The following is an 18,574-nucleotide window of genomic DNA, read 5'->3' on the forward strand; positions in this document are numbered from 1 at the left end:
CTTTCTTCTCTGTAACCGTTAATGGCTCCGTCGTTCATTTTTCCCCAAACGCTGACCTCCCTCGAAGAAGACAACGATTCAAGCTACGCATGCCTCACAGTTCAGAATGCAGTTTCCGTCTCATCGCTGCGCCCGTCGGAGCTGGAAGAATTCGTGAAAGGTTGGTAATTCGAAACCCTCCCCCTGTCCGCGGTATTCACCTCTTTCCTAATTGGATTGTTTTGGAACAACAGGAGTTTCGTTTGATCTGTCGGACAAGGAGTTGTTCTGCGTGGAGGAGCAGGAGGTTTTTGACCGCGTGTATTCTTTGGTTAAGGGTTTTGCCAGTCTCAGCCCTGGGTGCAAGTTGAATCTAGTGGAGTCTTTGAGGTCTAATCTGAGTGTTTTGTTGCCGAATGTTGACTCGCTCTCGCGCTCGCAAGGGTCTGCTCCTCAGGAGAATGGAAGTGATGAGAGCTTCGAGCATGGCTGCGAGCAATTGGCTGCTGACAGAGTTGCATCGTATCGGAATGCATTTAAGATCTACACGTTCTTCCTTGTGCATATTGTGCTTATTGAACAGTCGAGTTCCACTTCAGCTACCAATGGAACGAAAGTAACATTACTTTTAAGTTCTTGTTGAATTAATTTGTTACAGATTGGCATCGAAAATTTATTGCACCTCGAATCGAAAGAAGCCATACATTTAATATATGGATATCTATTTACTATTGCGAATGCTGTCCAAAGTTTCATCAGTTTTAGTTGATATACATGTATATATAAATATATATATCTCCATTGGGTATGTGAATGTTAGTTCTTCATACGCAGGGCATAGTGTTCTGAGAATCTTCTTGTAGGTTTAGTTTTGTGAATAATTTCGAACTGAATCTTTGTATTCAAAAGGAGGAATTTATTTTGCACTTTGTAGCAAGTCATTTTAATTTCTGGTTACTGATACACAACTTTAATCTTTTATATGGCCTAGGCGGTGGCTTCCAGTAGGAAGAAACATCCTGTGAATTTGTGGGATTGGGAAGCTCAGAGGGGCAGAATAATGAATTTAATTGCCAACTCGTTGGAGATCAATCTCTCAATGCTCTTTGGTTCGTCAGATGCTGATGAAAATTATTTATCCTTCATTATGAAGTAAGTTTAACTCTTCTTTTATTTTTAATTGGTTCGAGCACTTAACAATGATGGCCGAATCTGATTTGAAACATGCCTTGTTGTAGAAATGCATTCCTGATGTTTGAGAATGCACTGATGCTAAAAGATTCAGCAACAAAAGAAGCCTTATGCAATATAATTGGGACATGTGCCACCAAGTATCACTATATTGCGCAATCATGTGCTTCTATTTTGCACCTGATTCATAGATATGATTTTGCTGTTACACACTTGGCTGATGCTGTTGCTGGAGCTGAAAAGAAATATGCTGATGGAAGTATGGCTGCAGCCCTCATTAGGGAGATTGGAAGGACAAACCCAAAAGCCTATCTTAAAGATACTGTTGGAGCTGAAAATATTGGGCGTTTCCTAGTAGAACTAGCTGATCGATTGCCAAACTTGTTTTCGACCAACATTGGCTTATTGATTCCGCACTTTGGCGGAGAATCCTACAAGATAAGGAATGCACTTGTTGGGGTATTGGGTAAGTTAATTGCAAAGGCCTTCAATGATGTTGAAGGCGAAGTTAGTTCCAAATCTATACGTCTTCGGACAAAACAAGCCATGCTTGAAATCTTGCTGGAGCGCTGCCGTGATGTGTCTGCTTATACTAGGAGTCGGGTTCTTCAGGTCTGGGCAGAATTATGTGAGGAACATTCTATCTCTATTGGTTTATGGAATGAGGTTGCAACAATGGCTTCTGGGAGACTAGAGGATAAGAGTGCGATTGTTAGAAAGTCAGCACTCAATTTGCTTATTATGATGCTGCAACACAATCCTTTCGGACCGCAGCTTAGGGCAGCTTCCTTTGAGGCAACCCTGGAACAGTACAAGAAAAAGTTGGATGAGCTTGAACCAAAAAGTACACCTGAAAACTCGGAAGAATTTCCATCAGATAGTCAAGTTTCTTGCAGTGATAGTGGGGTTGAAGATGAAGGTATAAAAGTGGAATCCAAGGATCAGGACAGTATGACTGATAGCTGTTTATCTCAGGTGGCAGATGAGCCCCTGCAAGCGGACAATTCTGTGCCAGATTTTGGGAATGTGGAGCAAACTCGGGCCTTGGTTGCTTCGCTTGAAGCTGGCCTCAGATTCTCAAAATGCATGTCCGATGCGATGCCTATACTTGTTCAATTAATGGCTTCATCATCTTCAACTGATGTGGAGCACACTATTCTATTGCTCATGAGATGTAGGCAATTTCAAATTGATGGATCAGAAGCCTGCCTGCGAAAGATGCTTCCTTTGGTACTTCCTCATCATGATTACCCTTATGATTTTGTTTAGTTAGATGCAGCTGTTTTTTGTTCTCCAATATAAGAGATTCTGTCAGCTACCTATGTTGGTATTCGTACTCCATGAATTAATTGACAATATAATAGCCATATGTCCTGGATGATGACAGGTATTTTCTCAAGAAAAATCAATTTATGAGGCCGTTGAGAATGCTTTCATTGCAATATACATTAGGAAAAACCCAGTGGATACTGCTAAGAATCTTTTAAATCTTGCCATAGACTCAAATATTGGAGATCTCGCGGCTTTGGAATTCATTCTTGGGGTTTTGGTATCCAAAGGAGATATAACTGCCAGCATGGTAAGTTGCTATCATGACTAGGCAATTTAAGTGTAAGGTGTTTCCTTCCATTAAAATTATGGAGCATGTGTACAGTTTTGTATTTTGTTGAGCATGATGTCTAGTGGTAGAACACTAAATAGTAGAGTTCTATATACCTAATATAATATCATGCCTATGGTAACTTTAGAATCTAGTGTAACTATGTTATCCGGTTTGTTTCTAATATAAGAATTGCAATCATACTCCATAGCTTGCCTGGGATTAACCTCTATTTTTACATGCAAATTGAATAGGTCCTATACTTTACATGCTAAAATTCAAATTGTCATTGCTGTCAATTCGAGAAATTACTGTGTATCCTATGCTACAATGGTTCATGGTGCCTATTGGTCCTTGCTAAATTGAACAGATATTTAAGTTCTCTCTAAAGCTATTATTGGAAGATGACTGTGACCATTTTTATTTATTTATTTATTTTTTTCTGATCAAAATCATGCTTCTACACTCAGACATTACTCTGGGAGATTCAACTTTTCATAGCCTTAGTAATACTATAGTACAGTATGATGCTCTTTTGTATGCGCAGCCGAATAACTTGAGGTTATTTTCGAAGTGAAATTTTTTCCAACCATATTCAAAATCTAGTGTATAGATTATGTCTGAGTTCACCTCCTTTAAATAAGAACATAATTATGCCAAATAACTAGGATATAGTACAGTCTCTTTGCAGCATATTTTCTCAAGAGTTCTGTTTTAGTTTTAATTCTTGTTTTCTTGCCCAGTTGTCTGTACTATGGGATTTCTTTTGTTTCAATATTAGTGGAACAACTGCTCAGCAAAGCCGAGGTGCTTTATCAGTTCTGTGCATGGCAGCAAAATCTTCACCCACTGTTCTCAGCTCTCACTTACAAGACATCATAGATATTGGATTGGGTCAATGGGCAAAAGTGGAACCACTGCTTGCTAGAACAGCATGCTTAGCACTACAAAGGTTGTCTGTGGAAGACAAAAAGAAGTTGTTGTCAACTAATGGAAACCGCGTATTTAGTTTGTTGCAAGGTTTGATTTCTGGGTTTTCAATCCCTGAAAATATTTGGTATGCTGCTGCAGATAAGGCTATAGCTACCCTCTATTCTATCCACCCTACTCCAGAAACAATTGCTGCTGATCTGGTGAAAAGATCACTTAAATCTGTGTTTGAATCTAGTGAAGAAACTGATATGCCCCTAGAAGTGAATTCTGGTGGTTCTTATCTCCTCACCACTGTGCAAGTTAGAAATCTCAGCAGATACCTGTTTGTTGTTAGCCATGTTGCCATGAACCAATTAGCCTATATTGAGTCCTGTATTCACAAGATACAGAAAGCAAAAGCCAAGAAAGAGAAAATGGCAGCTGAGAACGGCAATGTTGATGTAAATACTGCATCAAATGCTCAGAAGGTGCAATTTATGATATCTTTGCAATGAGGAAATTTACATAAACTATCTTGAATAATATGATGGCTATATCATATTTGTTTTAACTTTCTGTTTTATTATTCCGCATCGGTTTCTTTCAGGATAGTGGGATCAATTCAGAGTTGGGACTTGCAGCCTCAGAAGATGCAATCCTGGATAGCCTAGCAGAAAAGGCAGAGAAAGAAATTGTTTCTGGTGTTGGGGCTGGAAAGAACTTGATTGGACATTGTGCACCATTTATATCCAAATTATGTAGAAACTTCAATTTAATGCAAAAGGTGATTATTCAAATCTTGTTTTAATAGTGTATGGTAGATTCCCTAGTTGATTTTGAAATAGAAAAGGCTGAATGCCTGAATGTGAAATTCTCACTCCATTAAAGCGCATCCGTGGAGTACTTAACTAAATATGGAAGTGTTTAAATATTAGGAACTCAATCATCTTACTAGCCTTGTCTCCTTATCATTGAAGAACAATCATGAGCAATAGCCATTAATATTTTTAATTAGGAAGGAAACGTATTCGCCATGTGCTGTTGCTATTATGTGCACCAATTTATATTCTTTTGCATTGACACTAAATTGATGAACTGACAATAGTTATGCTGTTGTTTTAGCACCCTGATCTGCAGGCATCTGGAATGCTTGCTTTATGCCGTTTAATGATCATTGATGCCAAGTTCTGGTAAGTGAAAATCTTTTGATATGTGACTACCATTAGGTCTATGGCCATAGACTGCATTTCTACTTATCATCTATACTCTTTCACTTTTTAGTGAGTCAAATCTCCAGTTGCTTTTCACTGTTGTGGAGAGTGCACCATCTGAAATTGTCCGTTCAAATTGCACTATTGCTCTTGGAGATCTAGCCGTTCGCTTTCCAAACTTGTTAGAACCGTGGACAGAAAACATGTACCGACGTCTTAGAGATCAGTCAGTATCTGTTCGGAAGAATGCTGTGTTGGTTCTTTCTCACCTTATATTAAATGACATGATGAAGGTTTGATAAAGGGGCTACTCTCCCATTGATTCTATTTATTTTTTATTTGTTGATTTGTTTTCTGGTTTTGATCTTGATCATGATCATTAAACACTTAGGTTAAAGGCTATATCAATGAAATGGCTATGATATTGGAAGATGTAGAAGAGAGGATTGCAAATTTAGCCAAGCTGTTCTTTTATGAGCTATCGAAAAAAGGTGATTTTATTGATAGTATTTTTCTCTGGTCTGACACATATTATACATTTTCCCCAATTTTTCTGTAGGCATATGTTGCAAAATATTTGAAATACTTGAATTTGTTGTAGGAAACAACCCTGTATATAATCTGCTTCCAGATATCCTTGGAAAATTATCCAGCCAGGACCTAAACAGGGAGTCCTTCTATAACATCATGCAGTTTTTAATTGGTTTTATCAAAAAGGTATTACAATTTAAGTAATCTTCAATTGCACAATTTGCAAATCTACAAATTATCTGAGCTGGTGAATCATTTTAGGATAAACAAGTGGAATCTCTTGTTGAAAAACTATTCAATAGGCTCACCGGAGTCTCAGGTATCGAATCCCTTTTTAATCTTGTTAATTATATTATTGCAAAATCAGTAATTTACTCAAAAGTAGAGGTGATAACTTTAATCTTTGATTGATCAAGCATCAAAATTTCTTTCGGTTTAATGTAGTCTTGCATATAATGGTTTTAACAGTAGAAGTAACATACTACCCTTAGTAACTATGATAAATGCTCTCCATGTCATTTTCATTTGATAAGCTGCAATAGTTTGCATCATCTTGTCCATATATCTTTCGGTTTGCTCTTATTCTTGTGATAAGCCAAGAAAATTTTTTATGTTTTCAGTTCTAGAGTTGATCAGTTTAACAGTAATAGCATTTTGTCTACTATACCTTTCGGTGCAGATATCCGGCTGTGGGATTATATTTCTTACTGCCTCTCTCTTCTACCTTTTACCGAGAAGAGTATGAGGCGGCTCATGGAGTCATTCAAGGCATATGAGCATGTCTTATCCGAGGATATTGTCATGAACCACTTCAGGAATATAATTAACAAGGTATGTTTTTCTTGGACGTGGTTTTATTAACATCTGTAATTCCGATTTTAGTTGATTCCCACTTTCTTTTCTTTCAGGGGAAAAAATTTGCAAAACCTGAGTTGAAATCAATACTTGAAGAGTTTGAAGAGAAGCTCAATGCCGTTCATCATGAAAAGAAGGAGCAAGCACTCACAGAAAAGAATGCACAAGCGCATCAACAAAAGGTCGATAATTTCCAGAACTTTGTGGCAACCAAGAAAGTTGAAAATGAGAGTGGTGAATATGATACTACTGAAGGTATGTGGTATTACATTACATTGCCTGAAATGAACTCTTGAAAACCTTTCCCTATAATCCTACTAGCTGGTTGAAATTTGCATTGGTCAATTGTATTTTCTGCCAGTTCTTTCGTTTTAGAATTTCGTAGTCTTTTGTTTCCTTAGTTACATTTATAGTTGTCAATAACGCACAATTTAGGCAATACTGACCGTAGTGCTGTTTCGCATTGGTTTGGTGTGAGCTGTGGAAGCTCTATAGTCTTATAGTCTATATATATATATATATAGTTTATTATTAAGAAAAAAACTTGTGGGAGTTTTGTAAATTGTATTATATTACATAAATATTTATATAAGAACCACCTATTTACAATAGGAAGCAAACATCGATGAGAAAAAGGGGTTATAGCTAGTTCTAGCTCTAGAAAGATGAACATTATGAAGGATGACGAACATACAACGGGAGAAATGGATAAAGATGAAGAACTATCTCATTTAAGATAATTGTTCAAGCAGCTGTGAAGAGGGCAAAACTGAGGAAGAAAATTATTTATTAGATTTTGATTCGTATAAAGTAGTAGCGATTTTAATTATTTTTGCTTATGTACCTATTTCTAAACTATGATCAGATATATTTTTTTGACATTTTATTGCTTTTAATGATAATTATAACTTTACATATTTTTTTATGTAATTTTATTGTAAATTCGTATATATAATAATAATTTTTATAGTTTTATATCGAAGTTACTAAATAGTAGTCATCTCTTTTCTTCTGTTATAGTATTTTAGAGGTTGATTGCTATTTAATGCTTATTCGAGATTGGCAACTATGGTTACATTATGACGTATCTTATTATATACTAATATTGATTTCTTATTGCATTTAAGCTGGAACAGATGATGAAACAAATGAGTCGATAGATACTCAAAGTTCAAAGTCAAGAAGGAAAACAACCAAATCTAGAACAAGTTCAGATGCTTCCAGCGAGGTGACAGAAGAAGAAAGGGAAGAAGAAGAAGAAGGAGATGAAGATGACGACGAAATTCAATCCCCTCAACGTTTTCGAAGAGGTCATGCTAGATTGCAACCTTTGTTACCTATACATAAATCCCATGATCAACTATCTGCTAAACCAATCGACATTTTCAGGTGCTTCTAAGCCCAAGGTCGAGAAAAGCAACACAAAATCGCACAATGTTAATTCTCGACCCTCCAATAAGAGAACCAGCAGACGAGTAAAGCAAAGGTATGTGTAAGAATTCATCCAGCAGTAGATGGTAACATTTTCTTTCCAACACTTTTTAAATATGAAATATAAAAAAACCATTTCAAATATTCCCTCAATCCACCAAATTATTCGCTTCCCTTTTTTGTTTTTATTTGTCTACACAAAGTATGTTAGGCTCATTAATTTATACTCTTTGATATTACGATATTTACATATTCAGTTTATATAAAAAGTTTTCTATAGTTCCCAAAATATCTTTATTTCATGTTACAACCAATTAATATAATATCATATTCATTAAAACTTGCATCTAGTTGAAATGAACATATATTTGATTGATTGAAGAATAGAGTATTATCTTCGACTTTCTGTATAGTCCCTCTAATTCCAACACTGGTTGGTATCTACCTTCAGGTAACCTAAAAATGGACAGCCAAGCCAATATCGAAATCGGGATCATCATCATCATAAACATTGTCCTTATGGGTACAAGGTACGATGGCATGAACCCTAAGTTTCTGTTGTTGTTTTATGTTATGTCTGATTAAGTAAATGCTTGTGTGAAAAATGAAAATTGATTGATGCTTAGTAAATTTGGCATTTGAATTAAGTGAACTAATCCACATTTAACTCAAATGTGGTAGAGACTAGACTTAGGCTTAGACTAGACTAGAGATGATATATATATATATATATATATTATATAGTCCTGCCATTTGTGTAATCTTGACAAAAAATTTGATGATTTTTTTTTTGTTGTTGTTGTCTTGTTTATGTGTGAATAGCTTTGAATTATCTGTTTCAATTTCCTTGACTAAGTTTTTAGCATATTTGGTTTGATTTAAAAATATTTCGTCCTACAAATTGTGAATGTTACACCCTGCCCCAAAAAAAGGTGCAATATTTGTTTTTGGTACGAGTTTTTAAGTGGGTAGTATTAAGTAGGATAATTTAGAAATTAGGTGATGTAATGGATAGAGAAATATATATTTTATTTTTTTATTTGGATGATGTAAGGGGATAAAGTGTGGGGTAGAGATTAAGACTAATTAATTATTTCATAATTTGGAAATATTGCAGGGTGTTTGGGATATACCAAAAAAGAAATGTTGCTTTATAGTAGGGGATTAGAATTTGAATATGTATTTCGAATTATTGAATTTGAAATTTTAAACCTATGTTATCTATGGTTTATTTGGTTTAAATATTATTTTGATATAATATTTCACAATAAAATAATATTATCTTCGTCATTTAAATAATAATAATAAATTTTTTATATATAATTTTTATTATAAAAAAACAAAAGGTAATAATTATTATCTATTTTAAATATGTGTTCAAATATATGAATTTACAATTAGATAATTGAGGAAGTATATATTTATTGAGAAATTGAACAATAGTAATACTTTTAATTTGAAATATATTTTGTAGACAAAAAAAAAAAAAAAAGAAGGTATAGATTTGGTAGAGTAATTTTATTTTTTTAAATAATTTTATATTAAAATTTAAAGTAAAATTGAAAGTAAATCCAAATATATGTACTCCAGTTGTTCTATATCAAACAATTTATTTTTTTATTTTGGTTTGTTTCGTTATAAATAATACTTAAATATTATTACCTTAGTTAGTTTAGTCCTTTTATCTTTATTTTATTACATTTCATTTTATGCAAAAAAAAATAAACGAATAGATAGACGTGAGACGAAGGAGTATTTTTAAATTTCAAACATAAATTTGTACTAAGTTGGTATAGTTTTTAATAAAATATATATTATTTTTATAATAAAATATTATATCAAAATATTATTTAAATTTAAAATAAAACAAATTGATTTATTCAATTATTATTGACTTTTCTAAAATTAGAGTATTTTATATTTTTAAAATATAAATTAATTATTTTAATTGATTTAAATTTAAATTACTCCATGTGAGTACTAGTGATACTTTAAATTTTAAATAGTCCACTAATTTTTTGAATAATGATAATAATTTAAACTTGAAATGACAGTATTCAAATTTTTTAATAATAGCTAGAGCTAGTAAAAATAGACACGATCTAAAAATCTGATTCGAATCTGACCCAAAAATTTGTACTTAGGCCTCCAAATATAGATTCAAAATCTTTTGGATTGTTATCGATGCGGTCCGCCCGATTTATTAACATTAATATTTAAAAAATAATATATTTAAATGTGTGTTAACTAATGATAAAAATTGAATTATAGTTTGATGATAAGGTTGTTATTTTTTACCTTTGATTCTTACTTTAATCATTGGATTACAATTTTTAGTAAATTAAAACAGGAAAAAATTTGAAAAAAAATTAAAGTCGACCTGTCCGGCCCGGCCCAACACGGTCTTAATTTTTTAAAATTAGAAAATTTTAACTAATAATTTTTTTTTTACAAAAATGTAAATGAACAAAAAAATTATTGGGCTGGCCCAGGCCAAGTTTAAATTAGCCTGTCGTTGGGCTGTAATTTAAGGCCCGGATTGAAATCAGTTTTGGCCGAATCAAACTGATTTTAAATCGTGTCAGATTGGACTGCCCCAAATATTTGGTTTATATTTTATATTCAAATAATGTTTAATTTGATATTTTGTAAAATAAATTCTCCCTCCGATCCACATAATTTGTCCTTATTTTTTTATTTTCGTTCATCTTATATAATTTGTCCATTCTTTTTTTGAAAACTTTAATTATAATTTAAAATCTAAAATTTATAATTTTTTTAGTCTTAATTAAACTATTTAGTTATCTTAATTTTAATCTATAATTATTTTTACTAATACACTTAGTAATTATACTTTGCATAAATTTCCGTATCTACGGTAACATGCCCATCTTATCTAAGACGGAGGGAGTATATTTTTAATAATAGTAATTTTTTTGAAATAAATCATTAAGATCATTGGCTCCTTTAAATATAATTTTCGAAAGTTTATTAAAGTAATCAAAAGTTTAGTTATTAACATATTATCTTTTGTGAGAAAAAAAAAAAATTGATTTATTTTTTATAAAAAATATTATTATTTCAAAACTTTCAAAAATATTTATGTAAACAGAATTTTTATTTTGCTGATTGTACCTTAGAGATTTCAAATTATTTACTATTTAGGATGTGTTTGCTTGGGTAAAAATTTAAATAATAAAATTTTGAATTAAAATATTTATTTAATGTGATGTAAATATATATGAATATGATATTGTAAATATAAAATTAATTTTTAGTACTTCATCCACTTCTAATGGTTCTTAGATGAAAGTGATTCCTTTATAGATCATCTCACAAATATAATGTAAGTTTTTCGACAAATAAAAAAAATAAAATAAAATTATACGATAACCTTTACTTTTAAGACGAAAATAAAAATGATGCACTTGAATGAGTTTCTTTTCTTTTCTTTTTTTCATTTATTTATTCTTTTCGTGTTTCATTTTTTTTTCCATTTATTTATTCTCTTCATCGTTTTTTTGTTGTTCGCGTGTATCAATCGATTTATAAAAGCATGTATGGAATGACGGGAGCAAGATCATTATGGAAATCTTTTTTCTATTTGTAATTTTTATAGAAAACTGCAATAATATCATATTACTTTTTTTTTTTTCTTTTTTTCTATACTTTTATGGAAATCTTTTTCTCTACAGTTACCCAATCTAATTCTAATTCTTATTCTAAAATTAAAATTTAATAATTTTTACTTTTATGAAGTTTATTAGTATTATAATTTTTATGTCATTTTAAAAATAAATTTAAATATTTATTTATAGAGTTTATAATTTATTTTTTGCTCAGAATTCTGAAAAAAAAAAATTCCAACACGGCAATGATTTTCATCATCACATATCTCTTTGTTGGCCAAATATGAATATAATATGCACCGCAATAGAATACTATTACTATCAATATTCAATTTCAAAAAAGAAATTTGTTAATTCGAAATAACTTATATTCCAGGTATAGGTAAATAAAATATAAGAAGCATAATGTAACTGATATTTTCATAATCTTCAATAATATTGTCACCATAATAAATAAAAACAGTTATTTGATTTGCCATTATGATTAAAAAAATAAAATAAAATAATTGGGAATAAATCAAAGATAGAACTTTATATTCGTAGTAGAACCATGATAGATATAAAATATATTAGGTTTGGCCGGAGGTTAACATTCCCACGTTATAATATATATATATATATATATATAGTAGGGGCGAGTACCAAATTAAACCCGAACGGAGGTTCCCGCGTTATAATATATATATATATATAGTAGGGCTGTCCCGGTCATGCGTTCAAATCCCTACATCTTGTCTACTATAAATGATTCGTTTTAGTCTGATTTTTTGCACGGTTGTTACCACATCATAAAATATTGTTATTGCTTAGTTTCGTATTTTTTTAGCATTATTTCTGTAATTGTTATTAAATTCAATAATATTTAAATAATTATGCCAAAGATTTTGCGATTTTTTTTTTTCATTCCATTTTTATTTTCTTGTTGAATAAAATTGTTTGACTCGAATATATTTTATTGGAATATGTTTTATCAAAGGCCATAAAATCTTGAATGCAATAAATTTTTAAGAAATGATCTTCAAATATTGTTCACGTAGCTTAATTATAATTCTAAAATAATAAGATGTCACATGCGAAACATAAACATTAATCGTAAAATGAACATATTTAATTATGGTCACATCCAATACTACATTCAACCCAAAATCTAGTACCTGTCTATATAGCCCCTATTTGTATCTATATTTTATATCTATATATATATATATATGTATTTTTTATATAACATGAAAATTCGTAATTGCTATTTTAAGTTTTCAATGGATAAACTATGGTTGAGAGTAATTATCGAACCCCCGACTTTTTGTAACGTATGATATGAAAGTGTACCGGGCCAACATAACATAATAATTCATAATAAAATGAATACAATAAGAAAGAAATAGAATAAACATTCGTCTCTTAACTAAAAAATTAAAAAAAAAAAAAAAATTAAGTGAAGAAAAATGTCTAAGTGAATGTTTTCTTCATATCACCGCTAAAATGCAACAAAGAAAAGAAACAAACTGATTAATAATGGACTAATATCAAGTCTACCATTGCATATATATTCTATCTCTATCATAATAATAATAATATTTTAATTGAGACGGGGATCCGGGGTTCCAATTTTAAACCAATTAGTTATAAGTGGAGTAGCCTAACACTCTTCCACTCGAGATAATAATCTCGAAAATTCATACCGGATCCAAACCTAATACGGCGGACATATCACTACAAGAAATTATCAATTTTGCAACGAAATTTTTTCGTTACTAAATTCACTTTTTCTATTACTAATGATATTAGAGATTAGAGATGGAATTCTGTTACAAATATATTAATTTTTTTGTAATGTCATGACTCTAATACCATGTTAAGACGGAAATCCGAAATTCCAACTTAAAACCACTTTTGTTGTAAGTGTAAGAATCTCAACCCTCCCTGAATGAGTTGACCATATATATCTACGCTACGTACCTCCCTCGTACTGTACTATCGTACCACTCATGTCTACGTTACATATGCATGCATGCATATGTGTTGTCCGATCCCATCCTTAATTAATTTATTCTGCATATATATATATATATATATAATTAATTATCCTGGTGGTCTGGTACTAATTTTAATTTTGGAATGTCCAATTATAAAATAACAATTTTATTAAATATTTTTTTTTACACAATTATCTATATTTTATATCATATTGTTACTTTTATACTACAAAACAAAGACAAAAATATCTTTACACTACTTGTTACAACCCATTTATTTTTTGTAAACGGATGAAGGGAGTAGTAACTATCCATATATATATATATATATGGGCGACAACTACGGTGCTGAATTTAATAACAAACAAACACAATGTATTATGTATTGCTCTTGGCAGCACATCCCCTGTACTTAATATAATACAAATAAAAACACATAAATTAATAGTACATGTTATGGTCACATACACAACATATAACATACTTTTATACAACATATATAATTCTAAACAAACATCACATGTCTTTATTACACACCACAAGTGCTGTGTAATAATAAGAACATGTGTTGTTTATATATATTATAAATACCGATTTAAATTTAGCACGCAACATCGTAATCATTTTCAAATATATATATATAGAAAGAAAAGGATTGAGAAAGAGAGAAAGAACTACAAACAAACAACAATGTAGTCATTTAAGTCCATGAATCACTGCCAAAACCATAAAGAAGAGCTAAAAATCCAAATCCATCCAACCATACAAAGTCTCAAATTCAAACCGAAAACCAAAATCCAAAACACACTCGCTTTGTTTCATCATTCAAAATAACACAAAAAGCATTAATTATATTTATGATCACTACTAACCTCATTCCAAAGCCCCATCTCCATATCCAACCCCAACAAGTTTCCTGAACACCAAAAATCAATTCAACATCAAGAAATCACACATATATCTACATACACATATATATATACAGAGAGAGAGAGAGAGAGAAAGGCCAACCGTTGGTATGCATAAAGTTACCGAAAGCATCAGTGGGCATGTATCCAAACGGGTTCACCGGAGGTTCCCACACCGGCTGCGCCTGCAAAAACGGGTTCCCCATCGGAGCCGGCGGCGCGCAATTTATCGGTGGAATCGACGGACCTACATTCATGCCGCCGATGTTGTTAGGAGGAATCGACGAACCTACATTAATGCCGCGGTTGTTGTTCAGAGGAGGCTGCAGGGGAAGACCAGTCTCGGCAACACGGCCATACATGCTGAAGGAACTGTTGATTCCAGCGGGAACCATCATTCCGCGGTTATTTCCTTGATGCATCATGTCGACGGCGTTGAACATTCCTCCTGGTTGTGCGTTCGATTGGTTGCCGACCTGATTATTGAATACCATTCCCGGCATTGGCATTGGCATTTGCATTGGCATTGGCATTAGTGTTGGCATTGGCGTAGGCGTAGGCATAGGCATTGTCTCCACTCTGTGGTTGGCATAAACGTTGGGGATAGAGTTGATAGGATTGATCTGCATGCGCTCCATCGTCCTCGGGTATTGTCCGGAAGGTTCGGTCGGGTGAGCTGAGCTTTGCACTGAAAAATCAATGTGTCGAAAGACGTATTAGACATCGCGCATACATGACATATAAGAATTTATCAAGGTCGCTTTACTATAAGTGCAGACAGAAAATTCAGCTGAATAAAAAAAATATACAACGATATGGATGAATGTAGAAGAGGGGATGAGTGAAGAATGTATCGACTAGGAGGTAACTATTGGCGGACTCCATTTTATTGATAAATAAATAAATTATGCATATACCCTAAAAATTTAAACTTTTAGATAAGACTATCATTTATATAATCTGACAGTAACAAATGAATCGAAGAAGAGATAGTTCCAATGTGAAAAAATATTGTTATATTTAGGTAGTGATTTTTTATTTATTTATTTATTTTTTAAGAAAATTGATAATAATTTAGATTCTCCCTCTCTGCTAGTTAAAGTTAAAGTGTCATGAGTTTAGGTAAAGTATAATTAATAAGTAATTAAGAAACATATTAATAAAAATAATTATTATATAATAAAAATAATTATAAATTAAGATTAAAATTACTATATACTTTAATTAAAATTAAAAAAATTATTAATTATAAAAATAGAAAAGAACAAATTACCTTGGAACGAACTAAAATTAAAAAAAAAATAGACACTTTTACGTGGAACGAAGGAAGTATGATTTTTATGAGATAGGATTAATACATTTTTAAAGGAAATCGTAAAAATTAAATAGTAAAACACATGAAAAATAATAAAATCAAACATCCTTCACAATTTCAATTTTCATACTCTTACTCTGCTGCATATGGAAGATAAATGAAAACCAACCTATGAGAAAGAAATAAAAAATAATTACTTCTCAATTTTAATTTCTTTGATTCAAATACAAAGAAAAATTGAGATATTTACATTTCTCTATCAATATTTCTCTTCTAACATCTTCCAACGATTAGTACATTATGCCTAAATCACTTGTAGATAGTTCGAAGCATGTTTAATGTCAATGAAATTTGATTTCTTTGACTCGAATAGAGAAGTAAAATTGAGATATTTCAATTTCTCTGTTTCTATTTCTCTTCTAACATCTTCTATGTTGCAGTACGTTTTATTTCAACGAAACACATATAAATTATTAGTTCTAACATGATTTTAAACGATAATTACGAAGAAATCGTTAGATAACTTGAATTCGAAAGGAATCCTTACTTGGATGAATGAGAGGTCCATTCGGTATGAGATTGGGGACGGCCGCGGTTTGATTTAACTGCCTTGTCAGCTCATACTGTATCTGGAGCAGCTCGTTGAATCGCTTAATCTGTTCCTTCAGCTTCAGCCTCAGATGGTACACCCGAAAAAATTCCCGATTTTGTTCTTCAAGAACTTTCCACACTGACGGAACAAGTGAGCATAAGCTCGAAAGATTCGATGCCATAACCAATATTCAAGAAATCGAAATTTACCAGAAAGATAAAAAAAAAAAAAAGAATTACCAAGTTCTGTGAAACATGGCTTGATGTCTGCATGTTCGTTCAATTTCTTCACGGTTTCGCTCCGAGTCATATAATGCTTGAGGCTTAGCTCGATGAGATTTTGAACCTAATGCAATGGAAACACATTTTGGTCGACGATTTTAGCAAGAAACTCAAATACATAATGGTGGAAAAACAGAGAACCATTGTTCATCACACTAATTAACACTATAATGCATTCGCTATGAAGATCAAGTATTGAAAATTCATTCGATAATTTCTTAGGAACAAGCCAAGTTGCAGCTAATCCTCAACAATTGTAACTTATATATATATATATATAAAAGAGTGGTAAATGTATACGGATGGAAAACTTACGTATTGTACGTCAACTTCAGTAACTTTTCTTGCTTCCTTCGACATTTTTGCAAATAAGTAACTTCACCCTGTCATATCATCATGGCTAAAACACTCTTTAAATGCATCAATGTCGCCTTCAAGAATAAAGATGAGCGCCGTAAAAACAGAACAATTAATAGTTTCTTCAATAAGCGCGATGTGAGTGAATGAATGAACGATAACAAACAAACAAACCATTGCTTAATCCGGAAAGTAAAACCAAACTCAACTCTTATTTGGCAATTTAAATTCTAAACTTGCCGGAGATCAATTAAATTGGACGAACATAGCTCCCTGGTCGAGGAACTTTTACTAATACGACAAGAACTCATAAATACTTCTTAAAGATACGAATGCCGACAAATGCTTATCACTACCTCATTAAAGGTAAAAAAATAAAATTCAACCAAACTATTCTTGAATTTTTTTGTAGTCACTTGTTCGAAAACATCAAATTAAATGCCGACATTAACTTTGTGAATTTAAAGTGGATGATTCAACATGGCTGTGTTCGAAGAAAACTAACATAGTTATTACCACAATCTTATCGAAGATTGTGTGTTTATTTGTGTTTTGAACGTTGTTTTTTTACATTTAATACATGTTTTTCATTCCAAACACCAAATCCAAATTCAAATTTTCTATTTCGAAAGATCCAAAACACAAGCAAACACAACATCAAGATTTTCATTAAAAATAGATGAATATGAATTTTTTTTTAAAAAAAATTTGAATCCAAAACTTCAGTCACAGTCATACTTACTTCAAAAAACACAACCATAGTTGATGATCAAAAGAACTAACACTGACGTCTTTCAATTATTCATATTCATACACAGATTATCGATTTTTTCACAAGGATTACCGAAATCGATGCCTTCAATCATCATCATCATCTCAAGAACAAAACCAAAATACACCACAGGTTTAATCTAAAGAAGAACGAGCAATAGATTTTTTTTTTCTTATAAAAAAAAAGAAAAAGAAAAACCTCGAAACCCTAGATATGATGAAAACAAACAATCGACGCTCGGAAAAACAACCAGATTGCAGCGGACGATTCACGAACATGAAAATCACAGGAGAAAATCGCAAAAGCAACACTTATTCATGCAGATTGTCTACGAAAAAAAAAAAATCAGATTGAGTTTCGGATTACGAAAATTAAAGCAATCGCCACTTCACCTGAACTTGTTGGTGATTTTCCCCAACCAACTGCGAGATTACTGCGAATACGATTACGAAAAGAGCAAAAGCAACACTTACTCATGCAGATTGTTCACAAAAAAAAAAAAAAAAAAGGGAGTTTCGCATTTCGAAAAGCAATCGCCACTTCACCTGAAATTGTTGATTATTTTCCCCAATCGACCGCGAAATCACTGCGAATACAATTTCAAAAAGAGCAAATCATCCCTTACTCATGCAAAAAAATTTCACGAAAAAAAGAAAAACAAAACAAAACAAACAAATTGAGCGCGCACCTGAAATCAAAAACCGATTGCGAGAAGTATCGCCGCTTCACCTGAAATCGTTGGTAGATTTTACCGCCGCCGACTTCCCCGAGATTACTGAAAATGCTTTGATTCGAAGATATCGGACGCGGTATAAATAGCAAGTTCTATTCCAAAGCCAAATTCAACTTGCCAAGTAAAGGTACAACCATCTTTGAAAAAGGTACAACTTTTAAACTCGGGTCTTTTTAGAAAATTACGATCTCATTAGATAGAAACCCAATTATGACTGCGGTAAGTCAAAGTCAACTTTAATTAATAAGTAAATTAATTATACTGCATTTGTTTAGATTTATTCCTATTATATATTTTTTCC

At 32.0% G+C, this 18,574-nt stretch overlaps 2 protein-coding genes across 6 annotated transcripts; one reads left to right on the forward strand and one right to left on the reverse strand.

Moving 5' to 3' along the window:
- LOC127256557 (condensin-1 complex subunit CAP-D2) lies at positions 1 to 8,511 on the forward strand. Of its 2 annotated transcripts, none has more exons than XM_051282618.1 (17): positions 1 to 160; positions 234 to 595; positions 971 to 1,131; positions 1,218 to 2,400; positions 2,558 to 2,749; positions 3,514 to 4,170; positions 4,290 to 4,466; positions 4,805 to 4,872; positions 4,964 to 5,186; positions 5,285 to 5,384; positions 5,495 to 5,610; positions 5,686 to 5,743; positions 6,104 to 6,255; positions 6,333 to 6,534; positions 7,407 to 7,589; positions 7,669 to 7,765; positions 8,162 to 8,511. In XM_051282618.1, the coding sequence occupies exons 1-17, from the start codon at positions 22 to 24 to the stop codon at positions 8,163 to 8,165; spliced, it is 4,074 nt and encodes a 1,357-aa protein (XP_051138575.1). In that variant the 5' UTR covers positions 1 to 21; the 3' UTR covers positions 8,166 to 8,511. The 2 variants fall into 2 exon arrangements, with proteins under 2 accessions (XP_051138575.1, XP_051138576.1); XM_051282619.1 differs by having other exon boundaries at positions 7,416 to 7,589.
- Positions 8,512 to 14,019: 5,508 nt separating this feature from the next.
- On the reverse strand, positions 14,020 to 18,328 carry LOC127256702 (uncharacterized). Of its 4 annotated transcripts, none has more exons than XM_051282850.1 (8): positions 18,229 to 18,328; positions 18,086 to 18,126; positions 17,933 to 17,973; positions 16,727 to 16,794; positions 16,370 to 16,475; positions 16,086 to 16,268; positions 14,348 to 14,911; positions 14,020 to 14,231 (listed from the first exon to the last, which is right to left on the reverse strand). In XM_051282850.1, the coding sequence occupies exons 4-8, from the start codon at positions 16,769 to 16,771 to the stop codon at positions 14,161 to 14,163; spliced, it is 969 nt and encodes a 322-aa protein (XP_051138807.1). In that variant the 5' UTR covers positions 16,772 to 16,794; positions 17,933 to 17,973; positions 18,086 to 18,126; positions 18,229 to 18,328; the 3' UTR covers positions 14,020 to 14,160. The 4 variants fall into 4 exon arrangements, with proteins under 4 accessions (XP_051138807.1, XP_051138804.1, XP_051138805.1 ...); XM_051282847.1 differs by having other exon boundaries at positions 14,327 to 14,911; XM_051282848.1 differs by having other exon boundaries at positions 14,327 to 14,911; positions 16,727 to 16,842.
- Between the last annotated feature and the right edge of the window lie 246 nt (positions 18,329 to 18,574).

This window comes from Andrographis paniculata, unplaced genomic scaffold (genome assembly GCF_009805555.1).
Source record: "Andrographis paniculata isolate CXL003 unplaced genomic scaffold, ASM980555v1 Contig56END, whole genome shotgun sequence".
NCBI lineage: Eukaryota > Viridiplantae > Streptophyta > Magnoliopsida > Lamiales > Acanthaceae > Andrographis > Andrographis paniculata.

Excerpts from the sequence above, each read along its gene's own strand:
- LOC127256557 (XM_051282618.1), top strand. The coding sequence starts at position 22 with ATGGCTCCGTCGTTCATTTTTCCCCAAACGCTGACCTCCCTCGAAGAA. Across the intron at positions 1,132-1,217 it reads TATTTATCCTTCATTATGAA|AAATGCATTCCTGATGTTTG; the intron begins GTAAGTTTAACT and ends GCCTTGTTGTAG. Across the intron at positions 5,385-5,494 it reads TTATGAGCTATCGAAAAAAG|GAAACAACCCTGTATATAAT; the intron begins GTGATTTTATTG and ends AATTTGTTGTAG.
- LOC127256702 (XM_051282849.1), bottom strand. The coding sequence starts at position 16,771 with ATGTCGAAGGAAGCAAGAAAAGTTACTGAAGTTGACGTACAATAC. Across the intron at positions 16,476-16,726 it reads CTGAAGTTGACGTACAATAC|GTTCAAAATCTCATCGAGCT; the intron begins GTAAGTTTTCCA and ends CCATTGCATTAG. Across the intron at positions 16,269-16,369 it reads GCCATGTTTCACAGAACTTG|TGTGGAAAGTTCTTGAAGAA; the intron begins GTAATTCTTTTT and ends TTGTTCCGTCAG.